We start from the raw sequence: 17,992 nt of genomic DNA, 5'->3' as shown, positions 1-17,992 counted from the left end.
ATACAAACCCAGTACCCCCAGCAATGATTTATTAACTACAGTAGGTACTAAGATCCCAAAGAGCATTGGAGGTGGAGATGTTCAGAAACAGCCAGTGTTCTGCTCCAGAGCCAGGGCTGGGTTCTCATGTTTGCCGCAAATGAGCTTGAAACCCAGAACGGGAACCAGGAAACCCATCCAAAGCAAGCTCTCAAAGCACGTTGCCATGACAACGCTCTGCGGTTGCCCCAGTGTGTCGACGTGTTCAGATTAGATTGCCCCTGGTCATCATTAGAAGCGATGTATGTCTCGGCAGGTTAGCGATCTGCGCTCGCACATGGATGGTCGTCGGTTTAAATCCCGTAGCTGATAGAGTAATCATATCGATGTTGGGTTCCAGAACAAGGCCCTAAACCCCAAATGTTCCAGGTCCATTGTATATTGGCTGAGCCTGTGCTCTGACCTGGTTGTACATGTGAGTCTGTGTTTCTTACAGAGAGAAAGATGGAATATGGAAACACAACCCATTTTATCTAAAGGGATTAATCAAGTACCTCTATTCTATTCTATTCTATTCTATTCTATTCAATTCAATCTTTAAGAACAGTCTGTTCAAAGGGCTTCATCCAGTCAAGACTCCATTAAAATGAAGCGATGTAGACACAAACCATAACAGCACATGAAAAAAGAACAAAGCAGCATTCATCAGACCTTTAATTGGGATACATTTCTGATTTAACGAATAACAGCAGTCAGTTACAGATGCTAAAACTGTTATACTAAGGCGCAGCTAAAAAATAAGTCAGAAACAACACTGTGGTTTATCTCGGTCTAAACAGATTTTAACGCTATCAGTTACACTTAGTCACAAGCATGTTATCTTATTAATTTTACACAAGAGTGCCACCTTGTGGAAAAGAAATGGAACTACACAACAAACTGCATCAATCCCCAAAGTCTGAAATGGCTTCAGATACAAAAACATAAGCATTGCTTGTTTATTGGTGGGTACAAATAGGGCACAATGCAAAGCCCATTTATGAGATTGATCTCAGTGACCAAAGCAAGTTACTCCAGCCTTTAACCTTCCCCGTGTGTCTCCATCTCCCCTCAGTGGGAATCCATGACATGTTTCAGCCAGGGCAGGAAGCGGGAGACCTTCTGGAAGACGTAGCCCTGGCTGCAGTCATGACCGGGAGGCGGGCTGGTGATGCCCGTGAGGAAAAACACATCGCGGTACAGGGTGAGGGCGGGGCTTCCCTCACCGAAGGCGCAGTCGGCCTTGGCTCGCGGCGCCGTGCAGAACATCTTGTTGGTGACCTTGCCCGAGTGTCGCTCGGCACAGCGGGCCAGCGGGTCATAGTTCAGGTAGTTGAGGGTGAGGGAGCCCTCCAGCGTGGGGGGGTCGGAGCCCTTCCTCCAGCCGGTGATGATGGCAGCGTGCCTGCCCTCCATCAGCACGCTCTCAGCGAAATCACGCTCTGGCAGGCAGGCCGCCGTCACGCTCTTCTTGAAGGTGATGTTGTCGCGCAGCTCCACCACAGCTAGGTCGTTGTCCTTCCCTTCCTGGTACAGCGGGTGATAGTGTATATTCTTCACGGAGAGCACCTGCTCCCCCGTCTCATAGTTGCTGGACCTCTTACCTGGGCACAGGGTGCAGACGGGTTCAAAGGTCAAAGGTCACACGTGACTGGTTGGGGTCAGCAGGCTCTTTTTGCTCCTACTAGACTCTGAAAGCCTGTCATGCTCTCAGTCTGTCACAGGGTCTCTCACCCAGCGAGCCACAGAACTGTGGCCGGGAATCACGCTGTGGTCTGTAACCACCACAGACGCAAACCAGTTATCGGTGAAGAAAGGGGCATCTCAGCAGCCACAATGGCTTTTATTTATGACATGTTGTGGATAAACAGACAGGCTGCTGTGTACCGCAAACTCTGCCGAAACTAAAGCTGGAAATATCATCACAAACTTATTTCACCACCTGCAATGAGAAAAACCCAGAAACAAACCAAACTGTCGCCACATTACTAGTGTTATTCCCAGTGGCAGTGTGATTTATTTATTAAAATTAGATTTCAGCTTGCAGTCCATTCAGTTTCTCAGCTTTTTAAATGTTCTGAATCTCTTCATAAGGGTGATTCTAAGGGAGTCCTTAGCAAAAACCGAGCTTCGAAGCTTCAATATCAACTGATCTGGAAAAAAACTGTATATATTATGTATATAAGCCCCCCCCCCCACTCCAGGCCCCTTTGGGTGTTGCTAGGTAACGCTCGGCTGCAGTGGTATGCACTTACCGGCCACCACCTGGAAGCCGGGGGAGCTGACTGCACAGCGGGCCGTGGTCAGGACCAGATTCTTCTTCACGATGACGCCGCCACAAAAGGCGGCTCCCTCTGCGTTCTGCAGACGGACCTACGGGGGGGGATATAGAGGGGACACACTCTGTGAGTGTGTGTGTGTCTGTGAGTATGTGTGTGTGTATGTGTCTGTGCGTCTGTGTGTGTGTGTCTGTGAGTGTGTGTGTGTGTGTCTGTGCATCTGTGAGTGTCTGTGTGTGTGTGTCTGTGAGTGTCTGTGTGTGTGTGTGTCTGTGCGTCTGTGTGTGTCTGTGTCTGTGAGTGTGTCTGTGTGTGTGTCTGTGAGTGTGTGTGTGTGTGTGTCTGTGTGTCTGTGCGTCTGTGTGTGTATGTGTGTGTGTGTCTGTGAGTGTCTGTGTGTGTGTGTGTGTCTGTGTCTGTGAGTGTGTCTGTGTGTGTGTCTGTGAGTGTGTGTGTGTGTCTGTGCGTCTGTGTGTGTCTGTGTCTGTGAGTGTGTCTGTGAGTGTGTCTGTGTGTGTGTTTGTGAGTGTGTGTGTGTGTCTGTGCGTCTGGGTGTGTGTCTGTGAGTGTGTGTGTGTGTGTCTGTGAGTGTGTGTGTGTGTGTGTCTGTGCGTCTGTGTGTGTGTGTCTGTGAGTGTGTGTGTGTGTGTGTCTGTGAGTGTGTGTGTGTGTCTGTGCATCTGTGAGTGTCTGTGTGTGTGTGTCTGTGAGTGTCTGTGTGTGTGTCTGTGCGTCTGTGTGTGTCTGTGTCTGTGAGTGTGTCTGTGTGTGTGTCTGTGAGTGTGTGTGTGTGTGTGTCTGTGCGTCTGTGTCTGTGAGTGTGTCTGTCTGTGAGTGTGTCTGTGTGTGTGTCTGTGAGTGTGTGTGTGTGTGTGTCTGTGCGTCTGTGTGTGTCTGTGTCTGTGAGTGTGTCTGTGTGTGTGTGTGAGTGTGTGTGTGTGTCTGTGCGTCTGGGTGTGTCTGTGTCTGTGAGTGTGTCTGTGTGTGTGTCTGTGAGTGTGTGTGAGTGTGTGTGTGTGTCTGTGAGTGTGTGTGTGTCTGTGTGTGTCTGTGAGTGTGTGTGTGTGTGTCTGTGCGTCTGTGTGTGTCTGTGAGTGAGTGTGTGTGTGTGTGTGTCTGTGCGTCTGTGTGTGTCTGTGAGTGAGTGTGTGTGTGTGTGTGTCTGTGCATCTGTGTGTGTCTGTGAGTGTGTGTGTGTGTGTCTGTGCGTCTGTGTGTGTGTCTGTGAGTGTGTGTGTGTGTGTCTGTGAGTGTGTGTGTGTGTCTGTGAGTGTGTGTGTGTGTCTGTGAGTGTGTGTGTATGCACGCGCATGTGGCTCGCAGGTCACGATGCAGTACCATCCAGGGACACTCCCCGGAGCTGCAGGCCGCCCCTTCGTACTCCTGCATGTTGCCGGGCTTCCTCTCATTCCACTGCTTTACATTGTCCACCTTCCCACAGGGAAAGGGCACTTGGAGAGGAACAGAGAGATTAAAAAAACACCAGCAGGGCCCTTGAATGATAAACATATACATTATACCTGACATTTTAATACAGAGAAACTTACAACAGATGGAAGGGTCATGATTTATATGTGCTGTCTGGGATTAGAACCCACAACCTTTGCATTGACGGCACAGCGCTTGACTTGCTGAGTCAGACCTGTGGCAGGTAATTACCTGCTGGGACACACTTCTCCTTCTCCTGCAGCCTCCAGCCGTCAGCACAGGAACACTCGTATGCCACGTAGCCCGGCTTGCAGAACTGGCTGCAGCCCTTGGCGGCATTTGGGATGCATATTGTCTGGTCTGGGGGGGTGGGGGGGTGGGAGGTCATTTGAAGTGTCCATGCAGAATTTAACGTGGACGCACAACCACATCGATCCAGCTCAGGGATGGAACCACAACTGCTGCTGCTGTTACTGCAGGCAAAGCAGGGCTGAGTAACAAGGAGTTTTGCCAATTCGATAAACAGGAGTAACGTTACTCCAAACATACTCCTTAACCGATGTACACAGGATCTACGTGGCTCGCTCTTGAGAAACACCCCGGAAGTTAACATCCCCAGGAGAATGATCCTCTCACCTGTCTCACAATGGGTGCCGGTGAAGCCGGACTTGCAGACACAGTCGTAGCCGCCCACGCTGTCCGAGCAGAGTGCGCCGTTCTTACAAGGCTTACTGGCACATTGGTCCCCGTCTTTGTGACAATCAAATCAGGGATTATTCATCAGGACAATGTACAACAAACAAGAACCCTTCTTAATTCATACGGAACACAGTATGTACTACGGTACTTAAACCAGGGTTAGAATGGCAACAAAATCAAACAGCTTTAAACCAATGATTAGATGCAAGCGCAAGGCCAACACACTGAACTCACCTATGTAGACTGACCAGAAAATATCCTGGGGGGGGGGGGACAAAAGCAGCACGGTCAGTTCACTTAAACGCTGTATAATAACAGACCCTCAGAAACTCCTCCTGAGAAAAGGAGGCGGGGTTTAATGGCCCCTAAGCAAAGTATAAATGATCAAAAGCAGGCCTTGTCAGTCTGAGGTCCCAGCTACGGTTGCATACAGGAAGCGCCCCGCAAACTGCAATGTCATACTATGTTTGCTACAGGCCTGAGGGGCAGCACTGCCCCCCATTAGAGCACCCCCCCTGGGGAGGGAGCAGAACACAGACGGGAAAGGCAGGAGGCGCTTACTGTGCGATAGGTGTCCTGGAAGACCTCCCGAGCCTCCTCGTATTGGCACACCTCCTCCACGCACTCCCGCTCCAGGTTGGGGGGCATCTGATTCTCCTCGTTGTTTTGATTGGCTCGCTTGTGGCGTGAGATGACAGCGAGGGCCTCCTGCCTGTTGAGGAACACTGGGGGAGAAGAGGCCGGGCATGTTGAGATAAGGAAATGTTATAACATAACGTAATAATGTAATGTTGCAACGCAACATAATAACGTAATGCTATAACGCAATGTAATAACATAATGTTATAACATAACGTAATAACATAATGTTATAACGTAATAACGCAATGTTATAAAGTAATGTTATAGCGTAACGTAATAATGTAATGTGATAATGTAACATAACAGGTATGGCACTGACTTGAGCTCAAACCCACATTGTGGGAATTGAAATAACTGACCAGAGAATGAGGCCCCGGGATCCTGTCGATGTTTTACACTGACTTCAGGATTTCAGCTCCATTACAGTGAGACAGCTGAGGTGAGGGTAGAGCAGGTATTCCAAAATATTGAACCTCCAAATGACTAAAATACCCCCCCAAGAGAGTAATATGTCCATTCCATGCTTAAGGCAACTCATAGCCAAAGTCTGACAGAGCACTAAAGTAACGCCAGGTCAGTTTGCTTGGACTAACCAAACTACTGTACTTATTTGCAGAACAATGTTTTATCGCAACATTAAGCAGCAATATTTATGAAATTATCTCCCTCTCTGTAACCTACACAGATGGAACGAACCAATAACGAGGCCCAATCTGAAATCGGGGTAAAACTGGCATGTCAGTTATTAACCTGCAGTTTGTACTATTCTAGCTAAAACAGAACTGAATAAACACAGCAAAAACACACAAACGTGACCTCCGACCCCACAAACAGCACCTATCTCACTCCACTGCTTATCAGTGATGGGATAACGGTGCTGTGTGACAGCTGGTTGGGACGGTTGTCATGTTTTAACCGGTCGCTTCATTCCAGTCACACTCGTGCCAGTGGCATCTGGTAGTACAGCAAGAGCAGGATGCTATTGGCCCTTTGCAGTGAATATCCTCACAGGATGATTTCATGCTGGTTGCTAGAACACTCCTGGTTTGTGGGAGGGATTTAAAGCACACCCCAGCCCCCCTGAAACGGCTAACATTCTGCTGCGCTGTTCCTCCTTCATGAGAAACTTTCTGAATATGCTTCTCAGGATTATTTCCATACTTGCCCTGAACGTTCCTCTGAGCCATTTTTTCTGCCCCCAGACAAAACACACCAAGCAAGTACCTTGTGAGGACTCTGGCCCTGCCTCCGTGCAGCCCAGAAGCAGGACGGCGGCCAGGCCGATCGCTATGGAGACCATGGTAGCGCCTGCGTGAGTCTGCGCTGCCTCTGTTTCTGCTCTCAGGGATCCAAAGTCCCCCCCTGCTGACAATCAGACATTTTATTCCACAGTTACATACAGTCAATCAGCTGCATTACTTTGGTATAACCCAGCCGTGTCAACAGGACCTGTGACAACCAATACATACAGTGCAGCGCATAAGGACCTGACAGTGGAGGGTGTTCTGTGGCAATGTTCAGTAAATAAAGGCCATTTAAATTATTTAAATTGTCAATTAAATGATTATTTATAATGTCATTTAAATGGAGAGGGACACATGTTTTATAATTACTGTGCTCTATACAACGTCACAATGGACTTTTAATAAAACAATCAATATATGTTTAAAGTGCAGAATGTCAGCTGGAAATGAAATGTGCCGGAATTATAACCATTTCTATACATCCCCGTTCTAAAGGACAAAAAAATCATTAGGCCAAATTAATCACCCTAAGGCAAACTGCCATGTTTAATATTTGATTACTAATCATGTCTGGACGCCATAAACATCACCAGTCGCTGGGTTTCTTTTTCTCGCATCCGTCATGTAGCCGATTATTTATCTGCGTATTACATTTCGTGTTGTTTTTAAACACGTAGCCTGGGTTACACGTTACATCTTCGTACAGCGCCATCATGTGGTGTAAATAAATATTACAGCACATGGCGTTATTATTATTATTAGATGTCCCGTTATATCCAATACCAAACGAAAACAATTCCTCTAACCACTGATTTTAATCGTACGGAAATTAAACAAACCAAAGCTACATGTCTGTAACTTCGAATTGAATATAAATTTCTACAGAATATCAAATGCTATAGCAAAACGTCATTGTCCACTGTGTGCTGTGGTGTGTCAACAATGACAAATAATCACAAAATAAAATAAAATAAAATAACCATATTTAAATATTAAATTACATACTGAATATATAGTGTATGTATGTATAATATATACATCATAATGAAAAATAATAGAATTTACCCTGAAGGTAATGAAATATCATTATATATTTATGGCCAACGCGAAAAGAGTACGAGTTTTCTAAGCATTCGTATGTGACACACAGCTGCGAACAGTAAATAAACAGGATCGCTTACGTGCTGAGCGTTCAGAAAATGAAGTTTACGTCTCCCGGATCGTCGTTGACACGTTTCGGCACCGCAGATGCCCTCTTGCAGGAGCCGGAACTCGGCAGGACGCAGCGGCGGCCTTGTCTGGTGCTTCTCCCGAACCCGCACACCAGCTCACGCTCGGAATCGCGAGCCCTCAGCTATTCATTTACTGTTTGCACTAACCAGGCGACTGCTATCTCACTATTTGGCCACAAGAGGGAGCCAAAGCACGTTCTGTCTGTTTCTTAAGTCCATACCGGACGACGATAACTGTCTGCTAACTATCTAAGCTTCGCTTATTCCTTTGCGCTGCAGTCCGAATACAGGCAGTTAAGGGATTCGTGTTTCCTTTAGCGAATGTTCCTGCCACATCCTATGATGCCTGGGATACTTTCCAGACCGTCCAAATCCCCGTACTGAAAGGGTGGATGGATGGATGGATGGATGGATAAAATATCAACAAACAATATTTTAACTGCATGATAATTTACATTGTGCTTTTAGAATCATTTCAATCATTATTAACAAAGTAAATATAATGGTGTAAAAAATAACAAAGGGAATTCTGTAACGATTAGTATAAAAAATTGGTGTCTTGAGGGTCTAATTGTATAAATACTGCAACACGTTCTAACTCATGCCTGGGTGTCCTCATATTTCAGTTCCTTTTCTAACAGATAACATTGCAGTACTTATACAGAGATTGTGTGCTTTTTTCTTTTTTTTCATTTTGATTTGTTCATTCAGCAATTTAGCCTTTATTTGTACAAACTAAGAGAGGTCATAATGCTTCTATTTTCAGTGATTCCTGATGCTAGTTCACAGCTGTTACCCCACAAAGCACTGCAGGCCCACTCAGCACTGCGGCCAATTCAGAACACGTCTAGCTTTCAGTTCATGATGAGACAGTGTGAGCCAAGGCCAGGGATGGTAACCGTGTGTGCAGACAGCCTCCTTCCCCCTGATGGATAACGCTGCAGTGAAGCTCTGCTGTGTGGTCAGTGAACCTTCTTGTGAGCTGTTAACCCTCTATAGCTTTAGATAAATGGACCTTAAACATTGAAGTGTGACTTCAGTTCCATTGTACGTGGGGAAAAACAGGTACCATTACTCATTATGTTATGCAGTACCAGGTGCGGCTACTCCCCTTATTTTACAGTACCAGGTGCGGGTACTCCTGTTGTTATTCAGTACCAGGTGTCAGTACTCCCCTTGTTTTACAGTACCAGGTGCGGGTTCTCCCCATGTTTTACAGTACCAGGTGTGGGTACCCCCCTTGTTTTACAGTACCAGGTGCGGGTTCTCCCCATGTTTTACAGTACCAGGTGCGGGTTCTCCCCATGTTTTACAGTACCAGGTGCAGGTTCTCCCCATGTTTTACAGTACCAGGTGCAGGTTCTCCCCTTGTTTTATAATACCAAGTGTCAGTTACCCCCCTTGTTTTACAGTACCAGGTGCGGGAACTCCCCATGTTTTAAAGTACCAGGTGCGGGATCTCCCCTTTTTATAGTACCAGGTGTCAGTACACCCCTTGTTATTCAGTACTAGGTGCGGGTTCTCCCCTTGTTTTACAGTAGCAGGTGCAGGTACTGCCCATGTTTTACAGTACCAGGTGCGGGAACTCCTTTTGTTTTACAGTACCAGAATCAGAATCAGAATAGAGTTTATTGCCTAGTACACATAGAAAGAATTTGTTTTGGGGGTTGGTGCCAGACAACGAGATATATATATATATATACTGTATATACATTCAGTACCAGGTGCGGGTACCCCCCTCGTCATTCAGTATCAGGTCACTTGAGAGCAGATGTACCATCCTCTAGTGTTGGTAGGCTTGGTGTGTATCAGTAATTAGCTCTTTACTCACTAGCTCCTCTTAGTAATCTTTTTAGTTCCCAGCGGATTAAACCAGGCAGAAGCTATGCCCATCCACCATGAGTTTCAAAGCTGAATTTCATTCATGACAGCACAAAATTATTTGTCCATATACTGTATATTTCATAGCTGCTGAAACCTTAAGTATAGCTCAAAATGTTCAATGTTACAAACACCTGTGAATTCTGATTAGATGACACATGCAGATGAATTCACAAATAATAGGTGTTATATAATATGTAATAATACTGCCGTATTATGATACATGGGCTCCATACCAAGGCTGGAGCTCAATATTAATTAAGTGACACAATTGCTGGGTTAGTGTTGTTTGAATATGAATAACTGGACACTTTGTCTCCTCACCACCATTGTCTTGGGTTTACACCTCCGCTCACACTCTGCTTTTCCCTTTGATCTGAGCAAACGGCCAGAATTAGGCCAATGTCCTAACCACCCACCCATATAAAGAATAGCCATTTCACTATTATACTTTGCCTACTTATCTACAAGTAAAAAACTAAAAATGGCTGCTGTCTAGATTTGCAATGTGAATCCAGCATACTTGCACTGCCTTATGTCTTTAAGTATTTAATTTAGTTTAATTTTATTTTTGCATACATGTATATACTTGAATACTTGTATACGTCTTGCGTGTCTGTCTCGCTGGTCGTTGTTAGTACATTCACCATCAGACTAATGTAATTTTAATCCTCTGTGTGTCCTGTACATATGGCAGAATAGACACTAAAGACTTGATTTCTTCATTTTTTCTTGTCAGTCTGAATAACACAAAAACATTGGAAGATTCTATATCCATTCGAACAGTGTTATGACATGAGAACATTTCTTGTGCTTTTTTAATATAGATGATTACATTTGTCTGCTCTTTGGTCAGATATCTATATATATGGTGAGAATCTCAGCACACGGGAAATTACTTGAATGTTTCAGAGGATTTCACTACCTGGTATATTGAAGGGAATCGATTGCCCTGGAAATGTCAAAAAATGCCCTGAGGCAGTTGCAGCTGTTCTGCCTCCTGATGTTTCAAAACCAGTGTTTCCCAACCCTCAGGCAGTCCACGTTTTTGCTCCCTCCCACTGGTGTTGAAGCATCAGGAGCTGGGAGGGAGCAAAAATGTGTACTGTCTGGCAAGGAGCTCGGAGGGAGCAAAAACATGGACCGACTGTGGGTCCCCAAGGACCGGAATGGGAGACACTGGTTCACACCACATAAACAGTGTGAGATGGATCAGAGGCCAGAGGACAAGGTGACAGGCAGAGCAGACAGTCCTAGGGGGCGCTAGAGAACAGGTTTAGCTGTTCTGGACTGTGACACCAAACCATATTACCTAGAAGCAATAAGAAGGAATTTCATAACACTACAGACAGCAGATGGGCTCATTTGGTGCTTTGATATGAACACAGTGCACATATAACAGCTGACACAGAAAATGATAATAACAAAGGATAAAATATTAACTGGAGATGTTTAAGCTAAAATCAATTTCCTTTGTCGTAAAGATTAAAACGTACAATACATAAAATGTAACGTCATTTATTCTTTCAGTTTCAAATATAATAATATTGCAAAATATCTTTTGAATAAATACAATTCAATCTTTATTTACTTACTGAACAGCCTTTTTTGCCAGAAACTACAAAGACAGGAACAAATAGTTAAAACCATCCATCTATAAATGAGCATTTTGAGCATAAACTAAGGAAACATTCAGCAAAGAATCAGAGGTGTGGCCAGCAAGTACTGAGGCAGTGTTGCCTGTTCACAGACAGCAGGGGGCAGTGTTGCCTGATCACAGACAGCAGGGGGCAGTGTTGCCTGATCACAGACAGCAGGGGGCAGTGTTGCCTGTTCACAGACGGCAGGCAGGTAAGAGGCAGTGGCACAAAATCCACGGACTTTTTATGTAAGTTGTAGGTTTACCTTCCTGGTCCGGAAGATGGCGGCCGTGACCCGGAAGCACTTGCTGATGGTCAGAGGTCAGCGGTAGTGTTTGCCACCAATCACACGTTTGCTTGTTGGCCACAAATAGTCACCCTATTGGGGGAGGGGGATGCATAAACAACACAGCCGCCCCCCGATGGAGGCACTTGGGCACCTCTTCCGCTGGGTCACGACCTTCGCTCCAAGTCTCATGTGACAGAAAGGAGGGGGTGTCACCCTGCCTCTTGGTCAGGAAATAAACTCAGGTAAATACAGTGCTTATTTATCGAAACATCATATTTAAAAATCCATTATGCAGTTATACAATAGGCAACAATTCACCACAAATTAAACCACTTCTGATTAATGTTGTCACTGATATAAAAATCATCCTGTAGAAACGCAGCGCAGGCAGCAGGAGGTACACTTGTTCGGATATTTAAATACACACACAGTTATCAAGAGTATAAATACACAGAGAAATCAAAACATTTGAAATATTTTGAATTTTTCTAGTTTCATTTTTCTCATTTTTGAGTTTATTCAGGTGCTACTATTTGGTAATCTGCTGAGGAGTGTAATAAGGTCCAGCAGGAGCCATGTAAACATGCTCACACACACACAAAGTCAGTGCACATGCACACACACACACACACATACACACACGCCAGTGCACATGCACGCACACATGCTTAGTACACATGCACACACACACACACGCTCAGTGCACATGCACACGCCAGTGCACATGCACACACACACACGCTCAGTGCACATGCACACGCATACACACACGCCAGTGCACGCATGCACGCGCACACACACACACGCACACATGCTCAGTGCACATGCACACACACACACATGTGCACACTCAGTGCACATGCACAAGCTCAGCACACATGCACACACACGCGTTCAGTGCACATGCACACTGACATCTAGCCCTAATGGCGCTCTTCAGTTCAATCGCCTGCTGCGCCATGAAATAAAAATGTTGTCTCTCCAAAGCACTTCAAAGCATTTCCAGACAGCGCCATCGCCTGGGGGGGAAACGCAGGCGCGGATCGCAGGTCCAGAAAGGAGGCTGGAAGGAGACTTCGTTGTGCGCAGGTTTTCCACCAGATATGTCGCTCTCCAAGAGCCGATCGGCCTTCACAGCACCCAGAGAGGCCCACGTGGTTGTATGATATCCGCCCTTGTGCACCACTTAAGTTTATTGAAAAGGGGGCAGTGGGTTTTTCCAGTAAAGGAAATAATTAAAAACTAACCACAAAGATGGAAGGATTGCAGTACAGAGGAGTCTCATTAAATTAAAGGCAGCTCCTCGCACCGTCTGCGCTGTACAACAGCGCTGGCTGCCCCTGCTTTGCAGGCGCGATGGGTTCACTGTTGCCATGGTGAAGACCATGTCTCTGTCTGTATAGGGGCTTATTAGCCTGGACTTCGATAACATTCATACAGAAAATAAACCTTTTGCCGCACAGTCCAGCCCCAGGGGTCTTCAGTAAGATCAGCCACATGTGTGGAGCTGAACAGGACGCCCTTCTGTTCTTTAGACCACTGTGTAGGGCTGTCAGAGTGACCTTTGACCTCACTGACTGACCAAGGCTCCCTTCACGCCGCTGTCCGTGTGTCCTGTCCCAATGGATTTGTGCGTTTCACTGCTGTGTGAGAGGTGTCCCCAGGCTGGCACAGTCTTGACCTTCATGCGTTTACACTGCAGTGCTGGGGGGTAAAAATCCAGCTGCTCCAGGTGACAGGTGCCCTGGTGAATTACAGACACCCCAGCGAGTGCACGAACGCGTACGTGCACAGGAAGGACAAAGTGTGGCAGAAGTATCCCGGCTCTTGTCCACACCGCTCGCAAAATTACTGCTGTGACCAAGGGATTTCAGAATTAGGTACATAAAGTGATGATAGATTTTCAGTTAAATCCGTAAAATCATGAATATTTCATAAGGTTTTATTAATATTGTACATCAGTGGATTCCTCCTGACATTCCTTCACTTCAGTGCAGGGTGGGTCATGGTGATTACTGGCTTACTATGAAGATCACGAGCTTCAAAGCCGTGAAATCAGCAATCTTTTTTTTGCTCTTTCTGTGTATCTAACAGTCACTTTTCCATGTGCTACAGTACTGTAGTTACATATTTCTACATTCGCATTTTGCAGTTTGTGGTCTTTATTGCACAGCGCCATCACTAATTGGTTCAGCTGTGTTAAAAATAGCAAAAAATTGTAAAATATAGGAAATATAATCTAACTATTGTGTCTTTTTTGACGAGTCCGTCATTATTTGTCGCCGTGGATACCGACGACATGTCAAACAGAAACATGAGCCCCAGAGCTGAGGTCATAGGTCATAGCTCCTGCAGTGAGTCACACATCTTTAGAAGGTCCCAGAAACCAGCAGAGTAAGCAGAGTGAGCAATCTTCATTCCCTGTGGAACTAGCTGACTCCTGATTGGGTAATCCAGACCAGTAATATGACTCCCGATTGGGTAATCCAGACCAGTATTAAGGAACAACGCTCACCATTTGCCAGAGGAAGGGCTGCTTCTCATCTATCTTCTCCAGCTTTCATAATGCTGCAAGTTAGGACACCTACAATGACAGGGACCTCAAGAAGAAACCACATATTCAGCTCTCTAGATTGGGTTTTCTATTCAAGCAAAGTGCTGTTTATCTTCGGAATAACTATATATGCTCTCTAACTAGAAATAATCCTGAAACCTGCATGTCCAGATTCTATGTTAGAGTTTCTCCTTTAATTGTGGTTCCTAGTCAGGTGGCCACGATTAACCAATGACTTGCCTCTCCACAGCTCATACTGGGAAAATTCAGTATCTCCAAAAAAAAACTAGAGAGGTGAATCTCAGGAGGAGATGCAGACCGGCTTTCCGTTCTTGTCATACTGGTAGACCAGCATTTTGATGCGATGGGAGTTTGCCGGCGAGATCCAGGGACTGCTGGTGATGGAGAAGTTGTGACCGGCGTAGAAGTGAGCCGGCTGCTTCCTGCACCGGAAGAAAGCCCTGAGTGTGGTGGCGGCCATGACCCGGAAGCGCTTGCTGATGAAGCAGTACAGGAAGAAGTTGATGGTGGTGTTGAGCAGCGCTAACATGTTAGCCACGTCGGTGACGAGGTGGAGCAAGCGCGTGGGGCCCGGCGCGGTGGGCGGGGACGTGTAGAGGTGGTAGAGGATCATAACCACGCGCGGCGCCCACAGCACTGCAAAGACGGAGGTGATTGCAAGCAGGATGGCGGTGGTCTTGCCCGTGGAGTAGCCCCGCAGGCGGAAGCAGCTCCGGCGATGAAGCTTGTGGACAATCACCGAGTTTAGGACAAAGAAGATGGAGCAGGGCACCAGGTAGGCGGTGACGCAGTGCGCCCACACTAGCACGTGCTGGCCGGGGCTGCTAGCTCCAGTGGGCAGGCCCTGCAAGAGCTCTGGCCACCAGTAGTAGGGGGTGCTAGAGAGCAGGCAGCCCAGGTAGACGAGCAGGATGATGCGACGCGTGCGGGCAGGGTAGGACATGGCGTGGTAGCGCAGCGGGTGGCACACGGCGATGTAGCGATCCACCGTCAGCGGCACGGCGATCCATATGGAGGTGTGCATGGAGGCAAACTCCAACACCTGCACCGTCTTGTTGAGGGAGGGGGGCAGCTGGCTGCCCAGGATGAAGTCCTCTAGCAAGAAGTCCACGAAGACGATAAGGAAGAGCACCAAGATGTCCGCCACCGCCAGCGCCAGAAGGTAGTTATAGGAGGACTTCTGGCGCCGCAGCACCAGCTGTGACAGGATGATCACTGTGAGGATGTTTGCTTAGAGGCACATGTGGGGGGGGGGGGGGGTTAGTGAAAACCAGACAAGGCAGGGGTGGAACAGGAAGAGAGGGCAGGGAGGACCGGTATGAGGTGGTGTGGCGGAGTCGGGGGTGGGATGAATTATGAAGAGAAAGGATAAGTTATAATTAGTCACATGCTGGAAGTGCTGTATGTGAAGGGGCATCACTGCCGGGGGGGGGGGACACAGCCAATAGGAGGTAAGCTGGGCTCTGTGCCAATGCCACGCCGCTCGCTCTTCCCAGCCCTAACCTTCCCTTTGATGCCCCCCCACTGTCCCCCCACCTGATTCCTTCCCGTTCTCCAGCCCAGCGACACCTGGCTGGTGATGGCAGCTGCCAGGAGGTGGTGCAGCCTTGTGATCTGATTGGCTCGGGGGGGGGGGGGGGAGCTTGAAGGAACAGGACAGGGACACCATCTGTCATCCAGCCGCGCATGACACAGCAGCACGGCGACGCCGGGGAAGGGGACCGACGGGCTCTGTGCTCATGGCAGGACCCAAGTATAGAAAATCAAGCCATCGTTTGGCTTTTGTTGCCATGGCGAGTTCAGTCCAAGCTACCTCGCTGGTCTGACATCATCAGGAAATATAGCACTAGGTCCGGCAGAATGCGATGATAATTTGAGCATGCAGGCCACTACAATGGCCGCTTTTGTCATGATACTGATAAGGACATAATTGCATCACACAAAACGGCAGAATTAAAAATGATAGGTATTAACCAATCAGGGAAACAAACACTTGACAGTCAGAGAGTTATACCTCTGCTCTTCAGACCCATACATTTACAAATAAAAACAAACACAGGCAGAGCATCAGTCACACACACAGCCTGCGGGCGGGATAGGAAGAATTCGGCAGTGTATGCGGGTCAAGAATCAGTGGGTTCCCCGACAAGCTGCCATTGATTTTAAGCACTACAGATTCCTGAAGACAGATACTGGCGAGCAGGAGTCGCTAACAGAATCCTTAAATATTTCAGAGCTTCTGTCTGTGGATTTGCGAGACTGCCGGCGTGTGAACGGCTGACTAACAAAATCACGTTAAATGATGTGAGCTTGGGAAACAGCTGGCGTGCATACTGCGAAAGGAGGTGTCAACGTCTCAGGCAGTAATCCTCAGTCCTCAGCTTGTATGTTCTGGTCAAATACAGATCGAATTGACAAACGGTGAAGTATGTGAGCCCCCTGCTGGCTGTCGATAAATGAATGTTATACATCATGTGAATGTTTCGGGGGAGTTTCCTGCATGGCGGGGTGTGTATGTGATACGGGCTTTCTGTTCGACATGAACACCCCCACCACTGCCCCCCGGAAATTCTCCCCACTCCATGAATCTAGGTCAGATTGACGTCCCAGGAGGCGGCCAGGCTGCCGCTGTCGCTACCGGCGCCGTAAGGCTGAGCTCCGCACCTGCTGAACCGTAAGAGCGCCCCCATGCAACCGATAGGCGGCGCGGTCACAGCTGCACGAAAGCAAAAGGGGCATGTTTGTCCCGCCTCTGGTCAGACAAGAAGTTGGTGAAGTTTTACATGTTAGTTTACTTAGTTTGCGCATGTTTATGTGCTGCGCACTGATCGCGCTTTGTCTTTCTAGTGTATCTTTACATCGATGAGTACTGGCAAGTAGAAGATGAGGATCTATGTGCTCCGGACATTTAATGCTAAGAATGAAGAGAAAATCCCGGCTCTCGGAAGACCTCTGCTTGACTTCAGCCTGAGCTGCTCGGGACTCTCTGCCGACGCTCGCGCGTAATTACGCTTCTCTTTCTCTCCGTTTTGTTCTCATCCTGCCGATCGCTGCTACCCTCAAGTGACTATCCGCTGTATCCGCGTCCTGGACGTCACGTCCATCAGTGTTAAGTGACTGAATATCGTACTAATTTAGGCTAAGCAGAATAAGCTGAGCACAAAACGGGATTGTTTTACAATTCGAAAGTTAACGTGCTAAAGTTTGAACTGTCAGTGCATTTGAATGTACTGTATGATTGGAATATTTTGCTTGACAGCACAGACGAGCGCACGGACCCAGGGTCGTTTCGGGTCACCCTTAAATGAGTGACCAATAAATCAAATGAAACAAAACCAAATGCTTCATGAATAAAATAAACTCTGTCACACACAGGATGCTGTGCCCTTACACACAGACCTACGGCTGATGGATACACTGAGATAACCCCGGACTCAAAGAGTTACAGCCAGAGACAGACAGTGACAAACCCACCGGGAATGGTGTTAAAGAGGCGCACCCTTACCGGGGAGGCCGAGGCAGAGCAGTGCGCTGTAGTAGATGACAGGCAGGGTCCCCAGGGGACAGGCTTGGAGCCCGGGGGGGGGCTGACCCGCAACCCAGGCGCTGCTGTTGGCTGACAGGCTGCTGTAGATGTGATTGTGCTCCATGAGCTCGGATTCCCTTTGTTTCAGCCTCGTCTTCCTTTGGCTCTAATGGGGCAGCTCAGTCGCAGGTTGCCAGTGAAGCCAACATGAGGAACAGAGCACTGGGGTCAGGTGGGGAGGTCTGCGGCCCCTCGCTGCCTTTGGGCAGGGGCGTGCAAATAAGAGGGTGGGAGAGGAGGAGAGAGAGAGTGCAAATAAGAGGGTGGGAGAGGAGGAGAGAGAGAGTACAAATAAGAGGGTGGGAGAGGAGGAGAGAGAGAGTACAAATAAGAGGGTGGGAGAGGAGGAGAGAGAGAGTACAAATAAGAGGGTGGGAGAGGAGGAGAGAGAGAGAGAGAGAAGGGCAGAAAGCAGGCAGAACCGCTGTGTGCGCGTGAGAGTCGCTGTGCGGGAGAAAGCCGTGGTGTGTGTTTGGGGT

General features: G+C 47.5%; 2 protein-coding genes across 3 annotated transcripts; both read right to left on the bottom strand.

Moving 5' to 3' along the window:
* Positions 1-675: 675 nt before the first annotated feature.
* proza (protein Z, vitamin K-dependent plasma glycoprotein a) lies at positions 676-7,681 on the bottom strand. 2 transcript variants are annotated; one of them, XM_023810699.2, is made up of 9 exons: positions 7,492-7,681; positions 6,291-6,431; positions 4,986-5,149; positions 4,659-4,683; positions 4,362-4,475; positions 3,957-4,085; positions 3,636-3,748; positions 2,274-2,391; positions 676-1,622 (listed from the first exon to the last, which is right to left on the bottom strand). In XM_023810699.2, exons 2-9 carry the CDS (start codon positions 6,364-6,366, stop codon positions 1,090-1,092), a joined length of 1,272 nt encoding a protein of 423 aa, XP_023666467.2. In that variant the 5' UTR covers positions 6,367-6,431; positions 7,492-7,681; the 3' UTR covers positions 676-1,089. The 2 variants fall into 2 exon arrangements, with proteins under 2 accessions (XP_023666467.2, XP_023666466.2); XM_023810698.2 differs by having other exon boundaries at positions 6,291-6,428.
* A 4,595-nt stretch (positions 7,682-12,276) lies between these two features.
* On the bottom strand, positions 12,277-17,632 carry LOC111843258 (probable G-protein coupled receptor 139). The gene is made up of 2 exons (XM_023810707.2): positions 17,433-17,632; positions 12,277-15,157 (listed from the first exon to the last, which is right to left on the bottom strand). Exons 1-2 carry the CDS (start codon positions 17,575-17,577, stop codon positions 14,208-14,210), a joined length of 1,095 nt encoding a protein of 364 aa, XP_023666475.2. The 5' UTR covers positions 17,578-17,632; the 3' UTR covers positions 12,277-14,207.
* Between the last annotated feature and the right edge of the window lie 360 nt (positions 17,633-17,992).

The sequence above is a fragment of the Paramormyrops kingsleyae genome, chromosome 22 (genome assembly GCF_048594095.1).
Source record: "Paramormyrops kingsleyae isolate MSU_618 chromosome 22, PKINGS_0.4, whole genome shotgun sequence".
Classification (NCBI taxonomy): domain Eukaryota; kingdom Metazoa; phylum Chordata; class Actinopteri; order Osteoglossiformes; family Mormyridae; genus Paramormyrops; species Paramormyrops kingsleyae.
Note: the sequence above shows the minus strand (reverse complement) of the source record. Positions and strands in the feature narration are given on the sequence as shown.